Below are 25,918 nucleotides of genomic sequence, written 5' to 3'. Positions count from 1 at the left end.
TTCCAGAAGTCTGCAACTTCCCAGACATTTTCCCAGAAGATCTCCCAGGAATCCCACCAGAACGTCAAGTCGAATTCAGAATCGACTTGATTCCCGGAGCCACCCCAGTAGCAAAGTCACCGTACCGTTTAGCTCCAGCCGAGATGCAGGAACTGTCCAGTCAATTGAACGAGCTGTTGAGCAAGGGATTCATTAGGCCAAGTTTCTCACCATGGGGTGCACCAGTCCTATTCGTGAAAAAGAAGGACGGATCTTTTTGCATGTGCATCGACTATCGAGAACTGAACAAACTGACAATCAAGAACCGATATCCCCTTCCACGTATAGATGATCTTTTTGACCAACTACAAGGAGCGAGCTACTTCTCGAAAATCGACCTAAGATCCGGTTATCACCAGCTACGAGTACTAGAAGGAGACATCCCCAAAACGGCTTTCCGAACATGATATGGTCACTACGAGTTTGTAGTGATGCCCTTCGGATTGACAAACGCTCCAGCAGTGTTCATGGATTTGATGAACCGAGTATGTCGCCCCTTCCTGGACAAATTCGTGATCGTGTTCATAGATGATATACTCATCTATTCTAGAAACCAGGAAGAACACAGCCAACATCTCCGCCAAGTTCTGGAAACATTAAGGGCAGAGAAACTTTATGCAAAATTTTCCAAGTGCGAATTTTGGATTCGAGAGGTGGATTTTCTAGGACACGTAGTAAGCAAGGAAGGAATACACGTGGATCCCTCGAAGATCAAGGCAATAGAGAATTGGACGATCCCAAGAACCCCTACAGAGATCCGACAATTTTTTAGGACTCGCCGGGTATTACCGAAGGTTCATACAGAATTTTTCCAAGATTGCCAAGCCACTCACCACACTAACTCAGAAAAATGTGACCTTCAACTGGGGAGAAAAACAGGATGCCGCATTTCAAACGCTAAAACGAGCATTATGTAGTGCGCCCATCCTAACCCTGCCAGAAGGGACGGAGGACTTCGTGGTCTATTGTGATGCATCAAACCAAGGACTCGGTTGTGTCCTGATGCAACGAGGGAAGGTCATCGCCTATGCCTCAAGACAACTAAAGACGCATGAAGTGAACTACACAACGCACGATCTTGAGCTAGGAGCAGTCGTTTTCGCTCTAAAGATATGGAGACACTACCTCTACGGCACAAAATGCACGATCTTCACTGACCATAAAAGCCTTCAACATATTCTCAACCAGAAAGAACTCAACATGAGACAAAGACGGTGGGTAGAGCTACTAAGTGATTACGAATGCGAAATTCGATATCACCCCGGAAAGGCTAATGTAGTGGCGGATGCACTCAGTAGGAAGGAATACTCAGGTCGCCGAGTGAAGTCCCTAACTATGACGATCCATTCCCACCTGTCCACGCAAATCAAGGAAGCCCAAATGGAAGCCTTGAAAGCTGAAAATGTGGCAGGAGAAACCCTAAGGGGGATGGATAAGAATCTTGAAACCAAGAACGACGGAGTTCATTATTTCATGGATCGAATATGGACACCAAAGTTTGGTGGATTCAGAGAAATCGTCATGGACGAAGCCCATAAAACACGATACTCCATACACCCCGGCTCCGACAAGATGTATCTCGACCTCAAGAAGTTGTACTAGTGGCTGAACATGAAAGCCGAAATTGCTACCTACGTGAGTAAATGTCTGACGTGCGCTAAGGTCAAAATAGAATACCAAAAGCCTTCAGGTTTATTACAACAACCAGAAATACCCGAATGGAAGTGGGAGCGGATAACTATGGATTTCATAACCAAGTTACCCAAAACGACAAACGGACTCGACAACATTTGGGTAATTGTCGACAGGTTAACTAAATCAGCGCATTTCCTACCGATCAAAGAGACGGATAAATTGGAGAAGTTAACAAGGACGTACCTTAGAGAAATTGTACGACTGCACGGTGTGCCCGTATCCATTATCTCGGACCGAGATAGTAGATTTACCTCGAGATTCTGGCAGTCGCTCCAAAGAGCTTTGGGGACAAGACTAGACATGAGTACCGCCTATCACCCTCAAACCGACGGCCAGAGCGAGAGAACCATACAAACCCTAGAAGACATGCTGAGAGCCTGCGTAATCGATTTCGGCAAAGCATGGGACACACATCTACCCTTGGTCGAGTTCTCGTACAACAATAGCTACCACACCAGTATCAAAGCTGCCCCGTTCGAAGCCCTCTATGGCCGCAAGTGCAGGTCACCTTTATGCTGGGCCGAAGTGGGAGACACCCAACTAGCAAAAGGACAAGCAACTGACAACACACTTACTGGGCCAGAAATCATACGGGAAACTACGGAGAAGATTGTTCAAATCCAAGAACGTCTAAAGGCATCAAGGGATAGACAAAAGAGTTATGCAGATAAGAGATGAAAACCCTTGGAATTCCAAGTTGGAGACCGTGTCCTACTAAAAGTCTCGCCTTGGAAAGGATTGATACGCTTCGGAAAACGTGGGAAACTGAACCCCAGATACATCGGACCATTCGAGATCCTTGCGAGGATCGGTCCAGTGGCTTACAAACTTAGACTACCTCAGGAACTCCACAATGTACACCCTACCTTTCATGTATCGAACCTGAAGAAATGCTTATCCGACGAGACCCTTGTCGTCCCTCTAGACGAAATCGCAATAAACAAAAACCTCCAATTTGTAGAGGAACCAGTAGAGATCATGGATTGGGAAGTCAAAAGGACTAAACAAAGCCGCATACCTATCGTAAAGGTCCGCTGGAACGCCAAGCGAGGACCTGAATACACCTGGGAACGAGAGGATCAAATGAAACAAAAGTACCCGCATCTTTTTCCTAATTTGTAATATTGATCTTAGATTAAATTTCGGGACGAAATTCCCTTAACAGGGGGATGATGTGACAACCCTATTTTTCCCAAAAGCATTGTAAACACCCGAAAGCTAAAAACAACGAAATTAACCTCGAAAATAAAGTGTTCAGGTATCTAAGTTGGGATGCATTGAATATTAGATATCATGCCCGGGTTTCCAAAAACATAAAGAACACTCAAAACCGAGTTATATTGAAGAAATTATAACCACTCGTATAATTACGACACGACGTTAAAACATAATTTGATGTAAAAAGTGAAATCTCAATAAAATACATTTTAGCCTTAAAGTATCTAAACAAAAGTCGTAGATCTCGTTGAAAGATGAGCGTGCTTAAAAAGATCGCCCAATTTGGACCTCGTATGAAGAAGTTACGAATTTTCAAAGTTTCGTAACAGTAGTAAAGGGCTAAAAACTCGGATTGAAGATCGAGTATTATTTAGCTATCGCCACCTAAACGGAAGTTGAAGATCTCCTCGGTAGTAATAAAACAATAAAAAGACAAACGAAAACCGACGTCGAATAAAGAACCTATGAAATTTTAACGAACTATAGGAGGCCCGGTCTATTAAAATTATATCATTAAAAATAAAGTCAAAACTAGCCGACAGAGTCTAAATGGAAGTTGTAGAGCATAATCTCACCTACGCGTGGATATAAAGAACGCGAAAAACGGAGCTCGTACGCGAAAGTTACGGAATTTAGAAGTTGGAAGCAGGGATTACGCCCCGCGTAATCTGGGAGTACACCCCGCGTACTAGACTCAGGGTCGAGTCCCATCGGCCCGCCCAAGCTACGCCTAGCTAGCCAGGAGTCGTAAGCCATGACGCCTTATTACGCCCCGCGTAACCGAAGTACGCCCCGCGTACTGACTACGCCCTGCGTACTCCGGCAGTACGCGCCGCGTACGGGGGTTTTCAGCCCTATAAATAGAGGGCATAAAGCTCGGGTTTTGGCACACCTTCACCATTTCTCAGACATTCTCCCAGCTCCAGAGACCCTTTTCTCACCTCGGTTTCCGCACTCGAGCCCCGACGACGCAACTATCCGAGATCGAAACTCTGCTCAACTCTAGCCCCTCTCTTCAAACTTAACGAGTGAGTTCATACCCCTACTTTTCAATTCTTTTACATGTTTTAGGGGGGGAAATACAAGTACATTACACGTTAAAAGTATCGTTTTCTAAACATAAATGCAATTTCTAACTTCGAATATCGATACAAACATCTTATGTATACAAGGGCAATTTATATCACTAAGTTATGTCTACGAAATGGAACATACTATCTGAAGAACTATAATGGGTATAGTTAGCAAGTCAATCCTACATTTTTATACAATTTGAAAAACGAAACACTTTCAAAAAGAAGTAAAGTCATTTCATTGTAAATCTATTTATACTAGGTAAATGTGAGACATTTAAACTTCAACGTACATTTTTGTATGCATTTCAAGTCCTGTATTATATACCATAATCTCTTGGAGGGAGAGCGTGATACTTGTGTATAGATCTATACGGGATTGACAATCCCGCACCTAAACTACTAGCTATAGTTAGACCGGCAGGTCTGGGGTGACAAATGTCATAACACTGCAACACTTGAAGAATGTTGTTACAGGCCGTCAGTGTCAATAGTATGGTTATAAAACTCACATAAAAAGTATAAAACAAGATTGATTTACAAGGTTCATATGTGCATCGCAGTATTTCTACATTATATTTTCATACTAAATTATTGTTATCAATTGTTTATAAAAGTTACTAACACATTCCAACTTTGGAACCTTTTACATTTTACAAGAAAATATTGGATTTTCTAAAGATCTCGTTTACCAAATTACTACCAAAAGGAATATACTTTTCAACTCGGAACACTCATGAACTCACCAACTTAAATGTTGACACTTTTCAAAACCACTTGTATTTCTCAGGGAATCAGTGATACAGGTAAACTACCAGCTTTTGGAAGAAGGAACACAAAGGATGATTTTATCATTAAACATTTATTCATCATATTGTAATATTCTTTTGATAACATGTATAACGCAACAATACACGTTTTCATTGTTATATATATGATGGTTGTGTTATTTTCTTTGCAATATTCAATCGTTGTGATACTACGTGAAGTCATCCACCCCCGAATGTTTCTGCCATTCTGGTTTGGGGGTGTGACAAGCTTCGATCCTCTTTGTTAAGAAAAAGGAGGAATCCTTTAGGATGTGTATTGACTACGGAGAATTGAATAAGCTTACTATCAGAAATCGCTATCCACTCCCGCGAATCGACGATCTATTCAACCAGCTTCAAGGAGCGAGTTACTTCTCTAAGATAGATCTGTGATCCGGATACCACCAACTCAAATTCCGGGAAGAGGATATCCCCAAAACTGCTTTCCGAACTTGCTATGGACATTATGAATTTTTTGTAATACCCTTCGGTCTAACGAATGCCCCTGTCGCATTCATGGACCTGATGAATCGAATCTACTGACCATTCATCGACAATTTGTCAATGTTTTCATCGATGATGTCCTAGTCTATCTCGAAGAAAAGCGGAGCATAGCTAACATCTCCGGAAAATCTTGGAAACCCTACGAACCGAAAAGTTATACGTGAAACTCTCTAAGTGTGAGTTCTGGCTCCGTAGCATGAACTTTTTAGGTCATGTTGTCAGTCAAGAAGGGATACATGTGGACCCTTCTAAGGTCAAAGCCATTGAAGGATGGGCAGTCCCGATGACACCCACTGAAATTCGTCAGTTTTTAGGTCTCACAGGCTATTACAGGAGATTCATTTAGAACTTCTCCAAAACAGCCAAGCCACTTACCATGCTTACACAAAAGGGTGTGCCATTTGAATGGACAGAAAAGCAGGAGGTTGCCTTTCGAACTCTGAAGGGAGCTCTCTGTAGTGCACCAGTATTATCATTACCAGAGGGAACGGAGGACTTCGTGGTTTACTACGACGCTTCAAATCAAGGGTTAGGCTGTGTACTCATGTAGCGTGGGAAGGTGATAGCTTATGCATCTCGACAACTAAAGACACATGAGGTGAATTATACCACTCATGATCTCGAATTAGGAGCTGTGGTTTTTGCCTTGAAGATTTGGAGGCACTACCTTTATGGTACAAAGTGCACCATTTTCACTGACCACAAGAGTCTCCAACACATTTTAAATCAAAAGGAGTTAAACATGAGGCAATGAAGATGGGTTGAGCTGCTGAACGATTATGAGTGTGAAATCAAGTATCATCCAGGCAAGGCTAACGTGGTAGCCGATGCCATAAGCCGGAAGGAATACTCAAATATCTGTGTGAAAAAACTCTCGATAACCATTCAATCCCATCTGTCCTTGCAAATCAAAGCAGCCCAGTTTGATGCCATGAAGGTAGAAAACAAAACAAGCGAAGCGTTATGTGGAATGGAAAAAGAACTTCGAAGTCAAGGAGGACGGAGCACATTATTTCATGAACTGAATTTGGATCCCTAAACTTGGGGGATTCAGAGAGGTAGTCATGAATGAAGCCCATAAGACACGATACTCCATCCATCTAGGTTTAGATAAAATGTACTTGGATATCAAACAGCAGTATTGGTGGCCTAACATGAAGGCAGAAATTGCCACTTACGTTAGCAAGTGCCTCACTTGTGCTAAAGTAAAGGTAGAATATCAGAAGCCCTCGAGACTATTACAACAACTGATAATACCCGAGTGGAAATGGGAAAGGATTACTATGGACTTTGTGACCAAATTACCCAAGACTACATATGGATTGGATACCATATGGGTAATAGTCGACAGGTTGACAAAATCCGCTCATTTCTTAGAAATAAAGGAATCATACAAGATGTAATGATTTATAAGAATCTATATCAAGGAAATCTTGAGACTCCATGGAGTACCAATATCTATCATCTCAGATCGAGATAGTAGGTTTACTTCACGCTTTTGGCAATCGCTTCAGAAAGCTATGGGAACACAACTTGACATGAGCACTGCCTACCACCCACAAATGGATGGTCAAAGTGAGCGAACCATTCAAATGCTCGAAGATATGCTCCGAGCTTGTGTGATTGATTTTGGAAAATCATGGGATACCCACTTGCCTTTAATTGAATTTTTGTATAACAACAGTTATCACTCAAGTATCAAAGTTGCTCCTTTTGAAGCATTATATGGGCGTAAATGTAGATCACCATTATATTGGGCTGAGGTAGGTGACACTCAGCTAGCAAGAGGACAGACACCAAGCAATGCATTAACAGGACCAGAAATCATACGTGAAACGATAGAGAAGATAGTTCAAATCAAAGCTCGATTTCAAGCATCACGAGACCGACAGAAGAGCTACGATGATAAAAAGCGAAAGCCCTTAGAATTTCAAGTTGGGGATCAGGTGTTGTTAAAGGTCTCTCCCTGGAAAGAGGTGATTCGTTTTGGGAAACGGGGAAAACTAAAAACACGATACATTGGACCATTCGAGATTCTTGTATGAATCGGTCCAATGGCTTATAGACTGCAGCTACCTGCCAAGCTTAGCAGTGAACACCACGTGTTCCACGTTTACAATTTGAAGAAGTTCTTATCCGATGAAACTCTCGTCATCTCATTAGAAGAAATCAAAATCAACGAGAATCTCCTGTTCATCGAGGAACCAGTTGAAATCATGGATAGGGAAGTGAAGCGTACTAAGCAAAGTCGCATTCCGATTGTGAAAGTTCGGTGGAACGCGAAACGTGGACCGAAATTCACATGGGAACGCGAAGACCAGATGAAGTAGAAGTACCCTCACCTATTCTCGCATTCTCAAATCTAGCTTCAAAAAGAATTTCAGGACGAATTCCCTCTAACGGGGGGATGATGTCACAACTAGGAATTCTGATGCTTTATAAACACTTAACAAGGATAACATTGTAACTAAAACTTGAAAGCATGTATGATGCTTATCCAATGACAACAAAATTTCATCTAACACCTTGTACGAACACTTCAATTGGTCAACAAAAGATTGGAAACACTAAAAATCCTAGTTTAAGTCCATTATGGAATAAGATTTCCTTATTGGGCCTAATGGACCAATAAGCTTCCAATTTGACTATTTTGGGCTTAGGACCCTTAAATGGGCCCTAATTGGATCCACTTTCATAAAACTTAACATTTTGGGCCATAAGGAATCCAAAATGAATTAGTTTACCTAAATGGGCCTTATTGGGCCATAACAAATCCAATAAGCCCTAATGGGCCATAAAACTCATTCTTTGATGCAAATTGGGCTGTAAAACCTCCTAAGGGCCCAATGGGCCGAAAACCATCAATTTGGGCTTCACATTATGGGACTCAAGCACTAAAGGACCAAATCCTTTCTCTTCTCTCTCCCTCTCGGCCCAAATAAAAAAGAAAAGAAAAGAGAATAATAAGGGTTGACGTTTATGTGCGACCTTCTTATTATACACCAAATAAACATGCATGGTCCAACATACATCCATATTTGTCACTTCAATCCTATCTCTTCTCTCCCTTCTCTTCTTATCACTTACAGCCGAAGGTAGTAACACACATACACATACCAAACTCCATTCCAATACTATCAAATTCTCTCAAGAACATCTCCATTCTTCCTTCAAAATTTTGAGACTTGCTTAAATGCCAAGAAGATCTTTCACTCATAACACAAATCCTTGGTAAGTTTTTACTTAAATCCAAAGTTTAACTTCTATATCTCATCAAAAATCATCTTTTAATTCATTCAAATTCATGATCATACTCCTTAGAAGCAATCTAAGCCCAAAGACTTCTAAAGAAGCTTGTTAGGACGAAAGATCTCATCGTTTTCATCATTTCTTCTTCAAAACCATGAACATCAAACCCAAGGTGAGTTCATACCCCTCTATTTTTGGTTTTCACATGTTTTATGGGGGATAATATAAGTAAAATGTGTAGATCTCTGTGTTTTTGCATGATATGTGTGATTTCTTGAACTTATTTGATAAATATGTGTGAAAAATCATGATCTATTCAAGATCCTTAACCATGATAAGGATATATGTGTTCTAAGACATCTTATACATGTTATTATCAAGATCAAAGTAGTATACGAATTCAAAACAAGCAAAACAAAACACAAATCTAAATTATGAACCAATTTTGACAAATAAGCAAAAGATGAGAAATAGATGTCATTTACGGTTTTATAAGGGTCAAAAAGGTTAAATCAGATAAAATATGAGTTATTATAAAAATCTTGACTTTTAAAGGACTAAAAGTGTAAATTTTAGCCTAATGGGCTAAACTTTAGGCTTTTCGTCCTTTAGGCCCAAAAATAGTGAAAAATATATTTTAAGGGGCTGAAATTGTAAGGTTCTCAAAACAAGGGTTAAAAACGCAAATAAACATGTTTCAGGGATTAAAAATGTCTTATTTATCAAATAGGACTAAAATTGCAAAGTTTTTGGCTTTTGGGCTAAAATTGTAAAATTTGCGAAAGATTGGACTTCAGGTGAAAAAATTCTTATTTAAAGGGCTAATTCTGTCCAAAAACTAAATCTTGGGCTGAAAACCTTATCTAAATGAGTCTTTGGACCAAAATGCCAAGAAAAATTTGTTTAAGGACCTAAAATGTCATTTTTTCATAAAAAGGGACAAAAATTGTCATTTTTATTAAAAGAAGTGTTGAATAGGTCAAACCAATATTTTTGAGTCAAATATTTTACTAGTAAAGTATTTGGGTCAACAATACAAAATTTTATAACCTATGAATTTAGAATGAAGAATATACATATATTTCATACATCTAAATATCATTATAAAACAATCGACAAACTTTGTGACTTTGCGACTCAACAATTCCTGACTTTTATACTATACAAAACAAGTAAACATTCAAATTGTTGGGCTTGAAAGATTCTAATCATGCTTGTTGGGCCTTCGTGACCCATTAACATGACTTTTGGGCCTAACATAAATAATACATGTTTATTGGGCCTCCTGTGACCCAATTAGATGCTTAAAGGGACCCTCAATGGCTTTTACATGCTATTGGGCCTCAGTGGCCCGTTAGCATTGCTATTAAGGTCCAAATAAATCATATGCGAAATAGGCCAACACGCCCTTTGTATACTCGACAGCCTTAAATAACATATGTGATTAGTAGGAACTCGTGGTCCTCTTCTCGTGTCTGTTAGCCTTACCTTATATTCAAGTAAACAAAATTCAGGTCGTTAATCAAGGTTAATCAAATTCATTTGGATTAAGTGAGTAATAACGGACGACACCAATAAGTGTCGGTCGTAGTCTGTAGTTATAATCAAAGTCTCCTGGATGGAGAGCAAAAGTTTGTGTACAGATCTATATGGGGTTGACTCCCCCACACCTAAGCTATTCGCTACAGTTAGACTTGGCCAGTCTAAGGTGACAAAATCTTAAGATCAATTATGGCGTTCACCAAAATGCCAAGACAGACGAACTAGTCATTATCACGCATGGTTATAACGACTCACATAGAAATCCAATATCATCTAAGTAATCAAGGGAAATCATATTCATTTGTTGTGACAATACAATAATACAAAATGATCGTACTATTTTATCGGAAAACATTGGGTTTTCTGGGGAAATCAACATTATTCACTTGTATTTTCAATAACTATAATGCAAAACTTCTCATTTATACACTTTTGAAATCATTCATGCATATACCTATGGATCATCATACTTTTTGTATAAACAATTGTCGTTTAAGAAAATATCGGATTTTCTGGGTTTTATAAACTACACAAAACATTTTCATATCAAACCTGCTTATGAACTCACCAACATTCTATATGTTGACGTTTTCAAAATAACTTGTATTCTCAGGTAACATATAAGCTGAAGAACAATACCAAGAGTGTTAATATGTTATGTTTTGAAAACTCTCAAACAATTTATGCTATGGATATGTAATATTTAGACAATGTACTTGATGTGAACAAGGTCAGTTGTAATGTATTAATGCATGATGATGTTTATGTTATGTTTCATGTATATTCATTATGATGATATTTCAATTTAAGTCATGCGAGCCCTCAGACATTTCTGTCGTCCGGTTCGGGGTGTGACAATATGGAACCAAGGTCGTATTAATTAATTAAACTATTAATTAATTAACAAAATAAGTCCCTTAAATAAATATCTTTTTAGATCTGCTTCATTTTTATTCTTGCGTGTAACCCAAAAGGACATTACTATTTATAGTAATATTACCATGCTTTGATATGGCTTAGGGTACGTATCTCCATCAGTTAGAATATTATTCCACATAATAAAATATTACAAAACTAACATAACATGACTACCTGAATAATATATACGAATTCACGATCTCGTTTCCAAAGTTTTCCTATTTAAATTCAAACATATTTCACATCTTCTCTTTTAACAACAAGATGAAAAGGTCACAACTAAGGTTTTCAGATATTACTGAAAGACATTGCATCACAAGTAAGTGTTCACTCATCGATTCAAATGTTTTCGCAATTACAAATGTCATGATCATATAAATAAGTCGTAGAATACCATTTCCTCACATTTTTCCTTTTCCACATTAATATCGTTAAAGTTAAGGTCGAAATGAGTGGTGTCGTGTGTACTGAGCTCCACCTTAGCATTTTCATTTGCCCACCTCAACCTTTTCCCTTGCCAGGCTTTGCCGATGAGAGAGATACACAGTTGGTTGCTGGTGTTTACGAAGCCACATCAGCAACAGAGCTGAGGAGCCTTATCGATCTACTCTGTTCGACCGCCTAAAAATGATTGTTGCTAAGTTCTTAAATTTTTAAAAAAAAAACCTTTAATGGGAAAATTGATTTCATCTCCCTAAAATAAGTAATTATGTACAAGGAGCATATTTAGTGTGTGTTTGGGATTGTTTTTTGAACATAAAAGTCCTTTTTGTAAAAGAACTTTATCCAAAATATGATGTTTAAAATGTGTTTGGCTTGTCTTTTATGACTTTTAAGTAATAAAAACTAAAAGCAAAAAGATAGGAATTCTTATCTTTTATCCGGCCAACTTTTCCTTTTTGACTAAAAGTTGGTTTTAAAAAATCTTTTTAATTTAACAAACAATTTTTAGTAATTTTCAACTTTTTAAAAAAGTTAAAAATAAAAAAGATGATTAAAAAGAAATGTCAAACCATACAACATAAAATTTTATTGTGGGATAATGTCATAAAAAACCTTAAGTTTGGCAGAAAATGTCGGTTTTACCCTTCGGTAGATTTTTGGTTCGTTTATACCGCAAACTTGTCATTTTTTTGTCGGTTTTGCCCTTGTTACCTGCAATAACAAGTTTCCAGGTTACTATGAATTATTTTTTGCGAAAAAACCCTTAAGTTTACAAATCTTTTGCAAAAAAACCCTTAATATTATAAACATATAAAATATAAATATATATTCAAAATTTGATAAAACTAAATAGTTTTCTACTGAAACATATTTTTAGCTTTACATATGGTAACTTTTATATTGGTTTGATATAAACTTTTTATATTTAAATTTTAAAAAAGTTACCTAGTTTTATCAAAATTTGAATATATTTCTTAATAAATACTTCAACTTTTCAAAACAAAATTAAAAAACATTTGTTAGTTAATAATTAATTATGCTAAAATAGTTAATATGAATAATATGACATCAAATACATTCAATTAATTTTTTTAAAAGGTAAATAAAAATATTTTATATGTTTAAAAAGTTTGTATTTCAGAAATACTAACGTATCGTATTTTTCTATGTTTAAATACATAATAATATTATCATATTTTTTTATAAAAATATAATAAAAATTTTAAACATCATAAATAAATATAAACATTTTAAACATATAAAATATAAATATATTTGTCTAATTTATTATATAAATATATTTATTTTTATAAAAAATATGATAGTTTATTATTTCTGAAATACAAACCTTTTAAAAAAATAAAATAATTTAATTTTTCTTTTAAAGAAATTAATTGAATATAACTAATGTCATATTATTATTAGCTAACAGACGTTTTTTAATATTGCTTTGAAAAATTTAAGTATTAATTAATAAATATATTTAAATTTTGATAAACCTAGGTATTTTTTAAAATTTAAATATAAAAACTTTGTATCGAACAAATATAAAATTTACCATACATAAAAATAAAAATATGTTTCAGTAGAAAACTATTTAGTTTTATAAAATTTTGAATATGTATTTATATTTTATATGTTTATAACATTAAGGGTTTTTTTGCAAAATATTTGTAAACTTAAGGGTTTTTTCGCAAAAAATAATTAATAGTAACCTGGAAACTTGCTATTGCAGGTAACAAGGGCAAAACAGACAAAAAAATGACAAGTTTGCGGTATAAACGAACTAAAAATCTGCCGAAGGGTAAAACCGATATTTTCTGCCAAACTTAAGGTTTTTTTATAACATTGTCCTTTTAATATTTATAAGTCTATTACATAAAAATGGTGAAAGAATTTTCTTATCGGTAAAAACACAAGGCAAACTCATTTCTATGTTCAAAAAGGATGACAAAGAAGGATACCAATTCCTACTCCATTTTGAATTTCAAATTCTTCAAGAACCCTTCTCATAATGTATTTGTGCCGTTTCAAAGCCATCGTCAACGGTAATACCTTCATTGAAAAATACAACACTCTCTTTGATTTCAAGAAGCCACGAAGAACATTATCACAGTCTCTTTGATTTCAAGAACCCAGCCATGTATGAGGACAAAGAGATCCACATTCAGGTGAAGAAAACTCCGGCATTCACTGTACTGAAGAACGGTTCCATCCTCAAGAACATCTTTCTTTTACGCAAACCACCTCCCTTCTCCACCGAACAACCTGCAGCCGGAACATCATCGATAAATCACGACTCCGATGAAGAAATTTTGCTTGTTGGACGACACCCAGATTGCAACATTACTCTGGAGCACCCTAGTATCAGCAGATATCATCTCCGTATCCACTCAAATCCGTCTTCACATACGCTCTCAATAGTTGACCTATCATCAGGTAAAATTGTTTAATCTTCTTTGACTATATTGTATTGGGATTGGGGGAAATGATTCATTACTATCTATTTGATATTGTTAAAATCGTAGTTCACGGAACATGGGTGTCGGGGAAGAGAATTGAACCAGGGGTTTCTGTGAAACTGAAAGAGGGAGACACGGTGAAGATGGGTGGTTCAAGTAGGGTTTACGAGCTGCATTGGGTCCCACTGAGCCAAGCTTTTGATGTTAATGATCCATTCGTGCCTCCCACCTTCAGAAAACAAGAAGAAACACAGGTATCTATCAGTTTTCGATTAAAATTATCTAAAGTTCACGATTGTGATGCGTAAATAATGTCTGCCTGCAAGCTGTTCGATGAATTGCCTCTTTATGTTCGTTCTTTCTTTTTCTTGATTTATATAGGATGAACGTCGCTCGTATGATCTCGAGACACATTCCTCTAATGAGGATTTGGAGAGTTCGGAATTTTCATTTTCCAACACGAATCTTCATTCCTCCTTGGAGAAATTGAACCCATCGACATATTCAGCACCAAACTACTTAAGTTCTTCATGTGATGAGACTGAGGTAGAAGAACACATGACTCCATCTAAAAAAGGAAACCAAAATGGTGAAATCTTTAGCTCAAAAGCTGGAATACAAAATAAATCCCATGAAGAACAGTTTTCTGTGCTTAACAACTCAAAAGCTGATGAGTTTGATACAGACAATGGAAGTGATGAAACATTTGCCATTCTTTCAGTTCAATCCCCAATTGTGGTCTCTGAATCTTTATCTGAAACAGAGATCTTTGATAGCATAAACAAACCAGAAGATCTTTCTGTGGCTCTTTTTGATGCTATTGAAACCCATGAAGAAGAAGAAGAAGAAGAAGAAGAAGAAGAAATAGCAAGAGGCAATGAGATTAATATATGCACTGATGAATCAGATTCTATGGTTCTTTGCACATCATTGATTTCAAGACAAGATGTAGATATGGGTGTGAGATTTGAATCAGTAAATCATGAAATTCTGAAGAAAGAATCGAATTTTTTGGCCCTTTTGGATGAAACAGACATGGATCAAGAAACAAGTTTTACTCCAGAAATATCAAGAGCCAAAGAAGATTCAAGGACTCTTTTTGATAGTTTAAATGGAAAAGAATTGGAGTTTTTTACACCAGATAAAGAGAACAAAGATCCCAATGTTTGTTTAATGAAATCTTTGAGAAAATGGAAGGAAGATGAATGTAAAGGATCAAACATCTGTGCAATGTTGAAGGAAGCTGTCAGTGAGGGTAAAAAAGACATTTTTGATGTGTCAGAGTATGATGATGAAAAGGGCATTGATTCATCTAATGTAAGTTTACTTTTACTTTCATATCATATCATTATTTATAATTCACCCTTAGTAATTGGCTCTTTTCAGGGAGGGGAAAAGAAAAGATGGAATATGATACTTGACACTAATACCCTTCTTCACAAAGAGTCTTTAAAGCATTTGAAACTCCTACAAGGCCTCAAAGGGACTCAACTTTTCATACCCAAAATCGGTAAATAACATATAAGATTATCCTGTTATTGTCATATAAATCTACTAACACTTTTCTTCAATCAGTGTTAAAGGAACTAAAGGAAATAAAGAGGCAACATGATCATGATTTCTTCAACATAACTACAAAAAAGGTTTGTTTAGCATTGAAATGGATCGACGAATGTATGATGACTACAAAATGGTGGATTCACATGGAAGATGATGAAATTGAAACAGAAATTAAAGTTCTTGAAACTGCTATTCACTTATGCAAAGAAAGTAAAGATAGAAAGGTTATCATTCTTAGCAATGATGTTTCACTCAAGATCACATCCATGGCAGAAGTAAGTCTTTTTTTTACTCCATGGTTATACTTGTTTTAGTTGGTTTGTGTTGATGTAAGTGTGTTGTTTTTTAAAGGGAATTATGTGTGAAGAAGCAGAAGAGTTTTATAGGAGTTTGGTGAATCCATTTTCAGAGAGGTTTATGTGGGTTGGGAGTTTGGCAAGAGGAGTAACATGGTCATGTGTAGATGATGATGTTTTGAGAGAAAAATATTTGGGATTTGGTGTGAATGTGTCAAATAGGTTTAAGGGTTTGAAGTTTTTGGCACATTTAACAACTTTATAAAATACTTTACTTGTGATTTTCCTGTCATATGATGATTCATGTATCATTAGTTTATGATTCAATCTATCTCTAGTGGTTTGAATTTGATGGGCTAAATGCAAGATATAGTATTATTGTATTTTCGATTATTTGTAGTATATATATAGCAAGCATCCTACTTCATTTCTTGTAGCAATTTTCATGTTGTACCCATTATTGTTACTTTTTATTATTTTTATTAAATACACATTATTATTATTATTATTATTATTATTATTATTATTATTATTATTATTATTATTGTAGTAAAGTAACAAATATCGTGTTTGAAAGCGTGATGATATTAAGATGAAGATAATAACTTTTAACATTTAAAATAAAAGACAAAAGACTAAAACAATAATAAATGAAATGGTCTATAGGATATTGATGCTTTATAATCGTAGAACAAAAAAAATATATATGGTTAGTCTGAACGAAAAAAATAATATAGTGTAGTCCAAACGAAAAAACAACGCAGATAGTCCATGTTAATTATCAAACGACGATAGCTATTAGTAAGAGCAAAATTTGTTACTAAGGTCAATTCACTATTACTAATGACGTTGATATATTGATATATAAAGAGACATATCATTATTATTAAGATATTTCTTCAACACAAAAGATAATTTATATAAATGATCCCTAAAGTTATTTTTTATATGGTCGCTAAAGTTATTTTTTTATATATAAATGGTCCTTAGAGTTAAAGTCATTGTTAAAATTATTATTATTATTTTATTTTTTTATGTTTGGGATTAAACATATGACCTTATAGTTAGAAACACCTTGCCCATCCTGTATTAAAGTCATTGTTATTAACAAATGGATTATCGTAACGAAAAAATAACACAGATAGTTCGAATGAAAAACAAAAATACATATATATAAAAGCACTTCTTTTAAAACACAAATAATCAAAAAGATATAATTAATTAAAACTATAATAATAATAATAATAATTATAATAATAATAATAATAATAATAATAATAATAATAATAATAAAGTAAAAAACAAAAGACAAAAACAAGAAAATGACAAAAACATCAAATCAAAATGAGTTTATTTATGTATGAGAGGTTTTTATTTAAATCAAATCAAAGATATGAAAAACAATACCTGAAAAAATAAAATAAAAGAAAGAATGTTATTTCTTGCATTTAACATGTGGTTTGATTGCTTTTGTTGATCTTTCTTCCATTTTTGATCTGTAAGATTTCATTTGGGCTCCTTGTGTGGAGTAAAAATTTCACCTGATCTTCATCTATATCACCGATATCATTTTTTTATTTCTCATGAACATTTATTGAGCATTTGGTTCACCTTTTGTTTTTGGAAGAAATGAAATTTGCCAAAGAAATTTTAATACGAATGAAATTCAATCACATTCTTTAGCTATCTATTAAAGAAATTGGAATGTAGATTATGTTAAAGAAAGAGTGTTCATGTGTTTTAATGGGTCTACAAGACACTTGTCTTTTAATGAAACAACGAATGAAATTCAATCTCTAGGAATGATCAAATCCCTTAAATATGCTTTTTGACACCTAAACACAACAGATTATGGAATTTGAGATTCTAGCTCCCGAGTACCATTTAGGATTACATGCAAGAATAACAACATACTTTCATCAATATGTTGATGACAACATCCTACTTTCTTTTCTTCCTATTACATCATTATACCTTGAAAATTCTATTATTCAAATAGAATACAACTTTAACACTCATAATCGACTACTTTTTCAAAATACAATTTCCTAAGAAAAATATTGGATGTACAATGCTATAACTAGGTAGATATTTCAAGGTGTATCATTATAACATAAAGAATGAAAGTATGGTGCCAAAATACACAGATAAATGAAAGTACATCATCATTTCTTGCATTTAGCCCTTTCATTTACTTCATATGTACTCTTATTTCTAGCACTTAGCCCTTAAACACATCTTCCTTGGATTTTGTGTCAAATCAAACTTTCTAACACAATTTGATTTTGTCACAAAGCTTCACACTTTAGCAATTTACATTTCAACTTCAATGGATCTAGATCTATAACAAGCACAACAACAATAGATACATGCTTTTCAAACCACAAAATCTCATAACCATAATAAAAAAAATTGCCCATAATTTATCGAGTTTCATCTTGTCTTTCCACATCATTGATGTCTACTGGCTCAGGGAAAATCTCACTTGACAATCTTTTATCATTCGCACCACTCCCTTGAGAATTCTCTCTCCTTTGACCACTAACACCCTCTCTGCTCTTTTGACTTTGACTATGAACACTCCCTGAAAAGCTTTGCCTCCAACTACCAAACAAAGCAGCACTCCAAGACCTTCTAGAAGAATTATTCCTTAATCTCCCCGAACTAAAGTCTTCTTCCCTCACAACCCTAAAAGGGTTTTCCAATGCTTTTAAAATGTGAGCCATTTGAGGCCTTTTTGATGCCTTTGGATTTAGACAAGATTTTGCTACTATGGCTACAGCCCACACTTCTTCCATTAAGTCTTCATCTATCACTAAAGATTGGTCAATAATCTTGGATACAAGTTCTTTGTCATAGTTGTTGATGAAAGACAATGTTTGCTCCACCCATTCTGAATTATTTATTCCGATTTTGCCTGTTACAAGCTCCAATAACACCTTTCCAAAACAATACACATCGTATGCACAAATTGGTGGTGATGATGACCCTGTTTGGTAAATAAATAAATTCACAAATATAAGTTTCAAATTGATAATGTTTCTTCATATCAAAATAGGTTATACTGTGTTTGACATATACTGCACTGGGACTGATGTCATTTTATTAAAATAGTACTTTTTTGTCCTATCCAAAAGTTTCAACTCAAAGATATGACTGTTACTGTTACTGTTACTGTTACTGTCTGTACGTACCAGAAGGAGTTGGTTCAGAGTTCCTGGACATATACAAAGGAGAAAAAGATATAAATATGTTTGTAAGAGAAACAATAAAAAGAAAGTGAAATAAGACAATATAAAATATTATTTTGTTAATAATTCTTACGATGAAATCCGCAAAAGCCTTGAGATAACATTTTGATTGTCTTCCACTCCTTGAACACAAACTTCACTCAAGCTTCCAAGACGTACATCGTATTTATCATCAAGTAGAATACTGCTTGCTTGAATATCTCTATAAATAATAATAAATAAAAACAATAAAGTATCTGTAAAAAAAGTTTTTCTTCCAACAACCCCTAAGCTGGCCCACACTGCCATTCTTGATAAACATCATGTTAGATGTAAATCAAGTACACAGTGTGTAAAATTATTAAGTTAAAAAGAATGAAGTTGTTAGAATAATACCTATGAACAATGGGAGGATTGCATTCATGATGTAGATAAGATAACCCTTCAGCAGCTCCAATAGCAATTTTTAATCTTGTGATCCAATCTAAAGATTGTAAACCAGAATCTTCCAAACTTGTAGACCTATACAATGAATTTGAAAGATCCCCATTTGGCATGAATTTATAAACAAGAAGCTTCTCAGTTTCATGTTCCAAACAATGTCCCAAAAGTGGCACTAATCTTGTGTGAATACCCTTTCCAAACAACTCCAATTCTGACATGTAACAATCTTTTCTTGACACACGCATATCGACTCTTTTCACAACAATAGAAACTCCATCTTCTAATTTCCCTTTAAAGATGTCTCCAGTGTGTCCATGTTTCATGAGATTTGAATCACTGAAACCACTTGTGGCTTGTAAAATTTGCTCGTATGAAAATGAATCAAACATTAAGTTGACTGAAATGGTTTGACCCTTTTCGATTCCTTCTTCTTGAACAGGTTCTACATTTGCACTTCTTTGGCTAACTGATCTTTTATTACATGGTTTAAATACTAAAAATAGTATCATAACTATGATTATAAAGACACCAAGTCCACCAAAAACTCCAGCCATAACGTATTTCAAACGGTTGTTGTTGCTCTTTCTAGGGAGTTGAGGTTGCAATGGAGTTGTAGGATTGGAATTGGAATCACCATTGAAAGGGAGATTTCTTAGACGATAGAATGTTCTACAATCATCTAAGCTTCTTTGGTTTGGGATTCGAATGAAGCAGTTTCTTGATATCGAAGTTGTGTTTTCAAGATTGACATTTAAACCCTGGAGATAGTTGTTGGATAGATCGATGGAATCCAGAGTTGAGACACTGGAATTGAGGATTCCGTAGAATTGGTTGTTTGAGAAGTTTAAGGTGACACCAGAAGTGTTTGGGAATGTTGAGAGGTCTGGGAGATTGCCAGTGAAGTTGTTGCTTGATACATCAAGAAGGATGATATTTGGTGTGAAGTTGGAAGAAAGATTTCCACCCAAATTATTGTTTTTAACAGATAATCTCCTCAAATTGGTTAAATGACCTAGTTCATTTGGAAATGATCCAGAGAATGAATTGAATCCAAGATCAAGGTCAACTAACTGAGAAAGATTTCCAAGCTGTGTAGGGAGAGAAGAAGCAAGACTATTGTTGGAAAGATTTAAGGATTGAAGACTAGAAAATGAACCGAAGTTCATAGGGATCGGGCCAGATAAGAAATTTGAAGATAAATCAAGAGCTGTGAGGTTCGCGAGAGCTGAAAATGAAGAGGGTATGGATCCTGTTAACATATTCAGCGACAAATTTAGAATCGATAGTGAAGAAAGTTCCCTCAGAGAATCTGGGATAATCCCAGTAAGGGAATTATTGGGAAGAAGAAGACGATTGAGTTGATTTAGAGAACCAATTGACGGAGGAATTGGACCGAAGACTGAGCTAGACGTAAGGTCGAGCACCTGGAGTGCACTAAGATTTTGTCCTAACCAATCAGGGATTTGCCCTGGAAGAGCAAATCCTGAAGAATTAAAGGTACCCAATTGAGTACATCGAACCAAAGAATCGATAGAAAAAGAAGGGGAAAGACTTCCAACACGAGTTCGTTGCAAACCGGACAAATTTATTCCGGTGACTCTGCCGTTGCTGCACTCCACCCCTGTCCAGTTTGTACATGGGTCTAACTTCCTCGGCCAGAATCTGGCTTTTATTCCTAAGGAAGCTCGAAGATCGAACAGCGCCGTTCGTTCTACACCGGAACTCAGTCGCCGCACCGTCGACTGGGTCAACACCGAGTTAACCAGCAACAGCAGGATGAAAAAGAAATGGAATAATACCTTGAGCATAGCTTCCATGATTACCCGAAACAGAAATGACCCTTAATCCATTTCAAGTGTCGAACCAGACATAATAACTCGTTCAAAACTTGAAATCTCAATCCCTGTGCGAAGTAACACTGTTTCCTGTACAGAAAGAATGACACTGCTATAATTGGAAACGCTGAAAACAAGGGCCGTTCATCATACGCCCATAACTATATGACGATTGATGTGATGGCGATGTCCGTGCAAATCATAATACCCATAACTCCACTGTGCGCCGAGTCTGTGTAAAATTGGGGTGCAAAAAACAAACCCTTTGTTTGAATTAATTAAATGCAATTTACAAGAGGCGCGTTCTGTTGTGTATATGATAGATGTAGAAATGGGTGTAGGATATTTCTTCAAAATCTGTGTCTGTGTGTGATGCGAGAGCTTTAATGGCGGAGCATTAAAGGAAGCACCATATTCTCAACAACAAAGGTGAAGAACAATAAATGGGGGTGTGGGGAAACCTCAAGAGGCTAGGAAAGAACACAACCAGATTGCTATGTGTATGTGAGAGAGAAGGGAAAGGAGGGAGAAAAGTTGCTGGTTTTGTTTTGGGGACTCGTTGACCGAAGAATGAAGGAAGAAAGTGAGCTCCTTTTCTGTATGGAGAAACAATGCTGCGTTTGCTTGTACTCTTTGGATCTTTGTTTTTGTTTGAATCCATACCAATAATTATGGTTGCCATTATCAACTAGTTTTCTCAATAGTGTTTAGAGGTTTTTAGATTTTAGTTTTTAAAAATTCTTGAAAATGTTTACTTTAAAAAAAATTATAGTTTAAAAACTATTTTAATTAGTTTTTTTTTTGAAAGATTTTAGAAATTGATTTACTTTTAAGTTGTGTATTTTAAGTAATTTTTATAAATTTTAAAAACTTATAACTATTCTTTTAAAATAGATAAAACTTCATAATTGATCATTGTGGTTTGTAAAATATCTTAAAGGATTTCATGTTACGTTATTGGTTCATGTAGTTTATAAAATTATATAAAAGGTCATTTTGCAGTTAAATCTAATTTTTTAGCGGTTAGATTTAATGAAAAAAATTATTTTACTTTTATACCAAATTTGTAATATATTACAAACCTGAAGACCGTTTGAGTAATTTTGTAAAATTTGAAATTATATATATATATATATCATTTCAACAATTTGATAATTTTTATTTTATTTTTTTGACATTTTATTTTATAATTTTAGTTTATTATGTTTTTTAATGTTATTATTTATTTGAGTAGATTAATTTTTGTTATTTATGATTTTTGTAACTTTTTTTATTTTGATTCAAATGAATAAAAATTTTATATTTATATTTGTAACTTTGGTCTACGTTTTTTATATATATTTTCTTCTTTAGTGGTTATTTGATATATGTTACAAAAAATAAAATTAAAAAAATCAAATGATTTGTCTATTAAGAATTAATGTGTCAATATTTACGATTTATATTATTAAAATAGGAAAACTAGTTAATATTTTTAAAACATAACTTGCAAATTAAATCCTATTTCTATATGAGATATTAATAGTTTAAATTCAATATAATATCTTTCAATTTGATAATAGAATGAAATAAAAAAAATAAAAAAATTAATAAGAGTCGAACTCTACGAAAAAAAAAGTTGTTACAATATTTTAAATTGAAGTTTTTTTTATTTACCAGAAACAAAATAAATAAAAATATTTGAAAAACTATAAATAACTAAAATTTCACACACACACACACACACACACATATATATATATATATATATATATATATATATATATATATATATATATATCAAATTTATATTTATGGTTTATATATATGCAAAATTTCAAATTTACAAAATCACATAAATGGTTCTTGAGGTTTGTAGTATATTACAAATTTAGTACAAGGGCAAAACAGTCTTTTTCATTAAATTCTAATAGCTAAAAATTTAGAGTACCTTTCATGTAATTTTGCAAACCATAGGACCTGTGGCATGATGTTTTCCATGAAAATCCTCAAAGTAAAATATTTTGGAAACCATGAAATTTTGTCTTAAAAATATTTCTATATAAATATTAACTCAAAGAGTAGGATGAAATCTAGTTTTTAACAATTAATTTTTAAGAGAGTAAATTACAAAAATGGTCTTCATGTTTTGTTATTTTCTTTGGTTTTGGTCCTTCAAGTTTCAAATTTACAATTTTACATCCTTATCAACATATTTCATTATGTAATTGGTCCTTGGACTTAGCAACCTTTTGTTTTGGTTATTAACCCACCCCATGTACCCATCACATGAGGGTATATTTGTCTTTTGTTACTTTCCTATCTCCTCAATTAGCTAAATACGAACCCTAAACATCTACATCTCATCTATATAAACCCTAAGCATCCACCTCTCATCTCCACTATCTCCATCTCTAGTCCACTATGGCGACCATTTTCCCTCTCATCTTGCATCAAAACCCTGAAGCACCGATTAAGATAGCATCCCCAATTAACATAAGGTATTACACTAAAACTTTATGTCACTTTCGTTAACGTTCACATAATAAAGACAATAAAGAACGATTAGATTCCATTCATTCACAAAAGGTTGAAGCTTTTACACCAAAAACTAACAAACTTAAACATTTACAAAAACAAAACAAAACAAAACAAAAAAATCACAAGCTTAAACCTAACAAGAACAAGGCTGCAATCTTGAGGCTTCACCCTTGTTGAGCCCTCTCAAGAAGTGTCATATGATAATTCAATCACTTTTTATGACCTACGATAGATTGTTAAGAGACAAAAGGAGCTCCACATCTTTAACTTAAGATCCATAGAGATAAAGTTGTGCGATAACCCTATTGATGGAGTAGGAGAAGCCTTTAAGCTTCTCCAACATAACACTTTTCTCTTCAAAGTTTTAGTTTATCTCCTTAAACATCAGTAAAACATTTTTCTATTTTTGTATGTCTTCCAAATAGCATGCATGATTTCAAGGATTAGGTCTGAGTGGAATCAAATGCTTGACGCCATTTATTTGTTGTGGGTTTATTTTAGAAAACCAGGTTTTGTTTATAACTAGCAAATATAATTAAGTTTTTTTGGTGTGGTCGCTTATATGATAATCTAGGCTACTATCCTTTAATTCCTATGATGAATGAAAAAAACCCTGATTTGAAACCAATCGCCTAACATTTAATTTCTTAGGTAGTAATCATGAAAATGTGTATAAACCCTTGTAATTTACATTTGATGAATTTAGTATTATTACTATGACATTGGAAATACCCCTGCTTCATTTTGAAGATAGTAATGAACGTGTAGAAATTAATTTGTGTTGTTTAATAATCATGTAAACATCTATATATACATGTATACATTTGTTTAGCGATCATGAAAAAAGTGTATATATAAATTAGGTTTATTATAACTAATTACATATATCACGTATTCATCTATTAGGCTTACACTAAAACAATACATGTAACATATTGCAACATATTTTTGCTAAAAAAAAAAGTTAACATACTTATAGAAATGAAGAAAACTATTAATTTTGAAAAGTTATGTTTAAATCATGACGAGGAAAGTATGGTCAAACGGTTGGAAGCTACGAAGAAGAAACATAAAAACAATGTAAAGACTAATGCATTGTTCTATCTTCATGAGGAAACTTGATCTTATCAAAAGGTGAATGTGTAACAACCAAAAACAGTGGTAAAAATTTTCAATTTAAGATCCAATAGTTCATTCATCAATTAACTCAAAAACCATCACCAAATGTAATGTCAATTTATCAAAATACAAATATCCAAAAAGTGCAGAAATCATAAGGGGATGACGTTGTGCCATCACTTCGGGGCCTTCCATTTTGAACCAAAAGTACCTAAAACCATAAACATAAATTCTAAGCAAATGATTAGTGAGTTCCACCAAATTGCCACATACCAACAAATAAATTGGGCCTAGCCCTGGGGTATATTCCAACCCAATAAACAAATATAAGCCTAGCCCTGAGGCCCCTCCTTGGGCTTTATTTCAATCCAATAAATGATCGTGGGCCCCAACTGGGGTGTATTTCAACTCAACCATACTAAAATGGGCCCCTCCTTGGGGTTTATTTCAACTCGATCATACAATAATGGGCTCCGCATTAGGGTTTATTTCATCCCGATCATACACACATATATGTAACAATCACATAACAACTAGCATACTACATAACAGACTAATAGGCTGACATTAGTGCCTTAGACCCATGGATACAGTAAGGAGACTCACCTCACAGACAGATGAAAAGGATGTAAGAACATGCTGCTCGGAATACCAAATCTATCAGTCACCTTTACAAATAACAGTGACTAAAACTCAGACTAAATCATAAAATACCCAAAATACCCCTAGGTCAACTTAGTCAAAATCCTGGTTAAAGTCAAAATTCAACTGATCCAATTAGGTCAACTTAGCTGAGTATCTTGGGTGTACTTAGCTTGTACGCATGGCGTACAACACATTGAAAAAAAACAAAGGTTTGACCACGTACGTGCAGTGTACCATTTGGTATACCCAACATACATGTTGTCACCCTAACCTTCTATTAAGAGCTTAAACCCTTAAGCTCTCTTTTGCAAAAACC

At 34.6% G+C, this 25,918-nt stretch overlaps 2 protein-coding genes across 2 annotated transcripts; one reads left to right on the top strand and one right to left on the bottom strand.

Moving 5' to 3' along the window:
* Positions 1-13,415: 13,415 nt before the first annotated feature.
* Positions 13,416-16,156, top strand: LOC145043215 (forkhead-associated (FHA) domain-containing protein). The gene is made up of 6 exons (XM_078991792.1): positions 13,416-13,930; positions 14,020-14,207; positions 14,335-15,270; positions 15,340-15,463; positions 15,529-15,788; positions 15,865-16,156. Exons 1-6 carry the CDS (start codon positions 13,633-13,635, stop codon positions 16,072-16,074), a joined length of 2,016 nt encoding a protein of 671 aa, XP_078847918.1. The 5' UTR covers positions 13,416-13,632; the 3' UTR covers positions 16,075-16,156.
* Positions 16,157-17,898: 1,742 nt separating this feature from the next.
* LOC145043214 (putative LRR receptor-like serine/threonine-protein kinase At2g16250) lies at positions 17,899-21,947 on the bottom strand. The gene is made up of 4 exons (XM_078991791.1): positions 19,436-21,947; positions 19,134-19,262; positions 19,004-19,026; positions 17,899-18,798 (listed from the first exon to the last, which is right to left on the bottom strand). Exons 1-4 carry the CDS (start codon positions 21,298-21,300, stop codon positions 18,233-18,235), a joined length of 2,583 nt encoding a protein of 860 aa, XP_078847917.1. The 5' UTR covers positions 21,301-21,947; the 3' UTR covers positions 17,899-18,232.
* Between the last annotated feature and the right edge of the window lie 3,971 nt (positions 21,948-25,918).

The sequence above is a fragment of the Lactuca saligna genome, chromosome 4 (genome assembly GCF_052625555.1).
Source record: "Lactuca saligna cultivar CGN05327 chromosome 4, ASM5262555v1, whole genome shotgun sequence".
Taxonomy (NCBI): Eukaryota; Viridiplantae; Streptophyta; class Magnoliopsida; order Asterales; family Asteraceae; genus Lactuca; species Lactuca saligna.
This window is presented reverse-complemented; position numbering and strand designations above follow the sequence as displayed.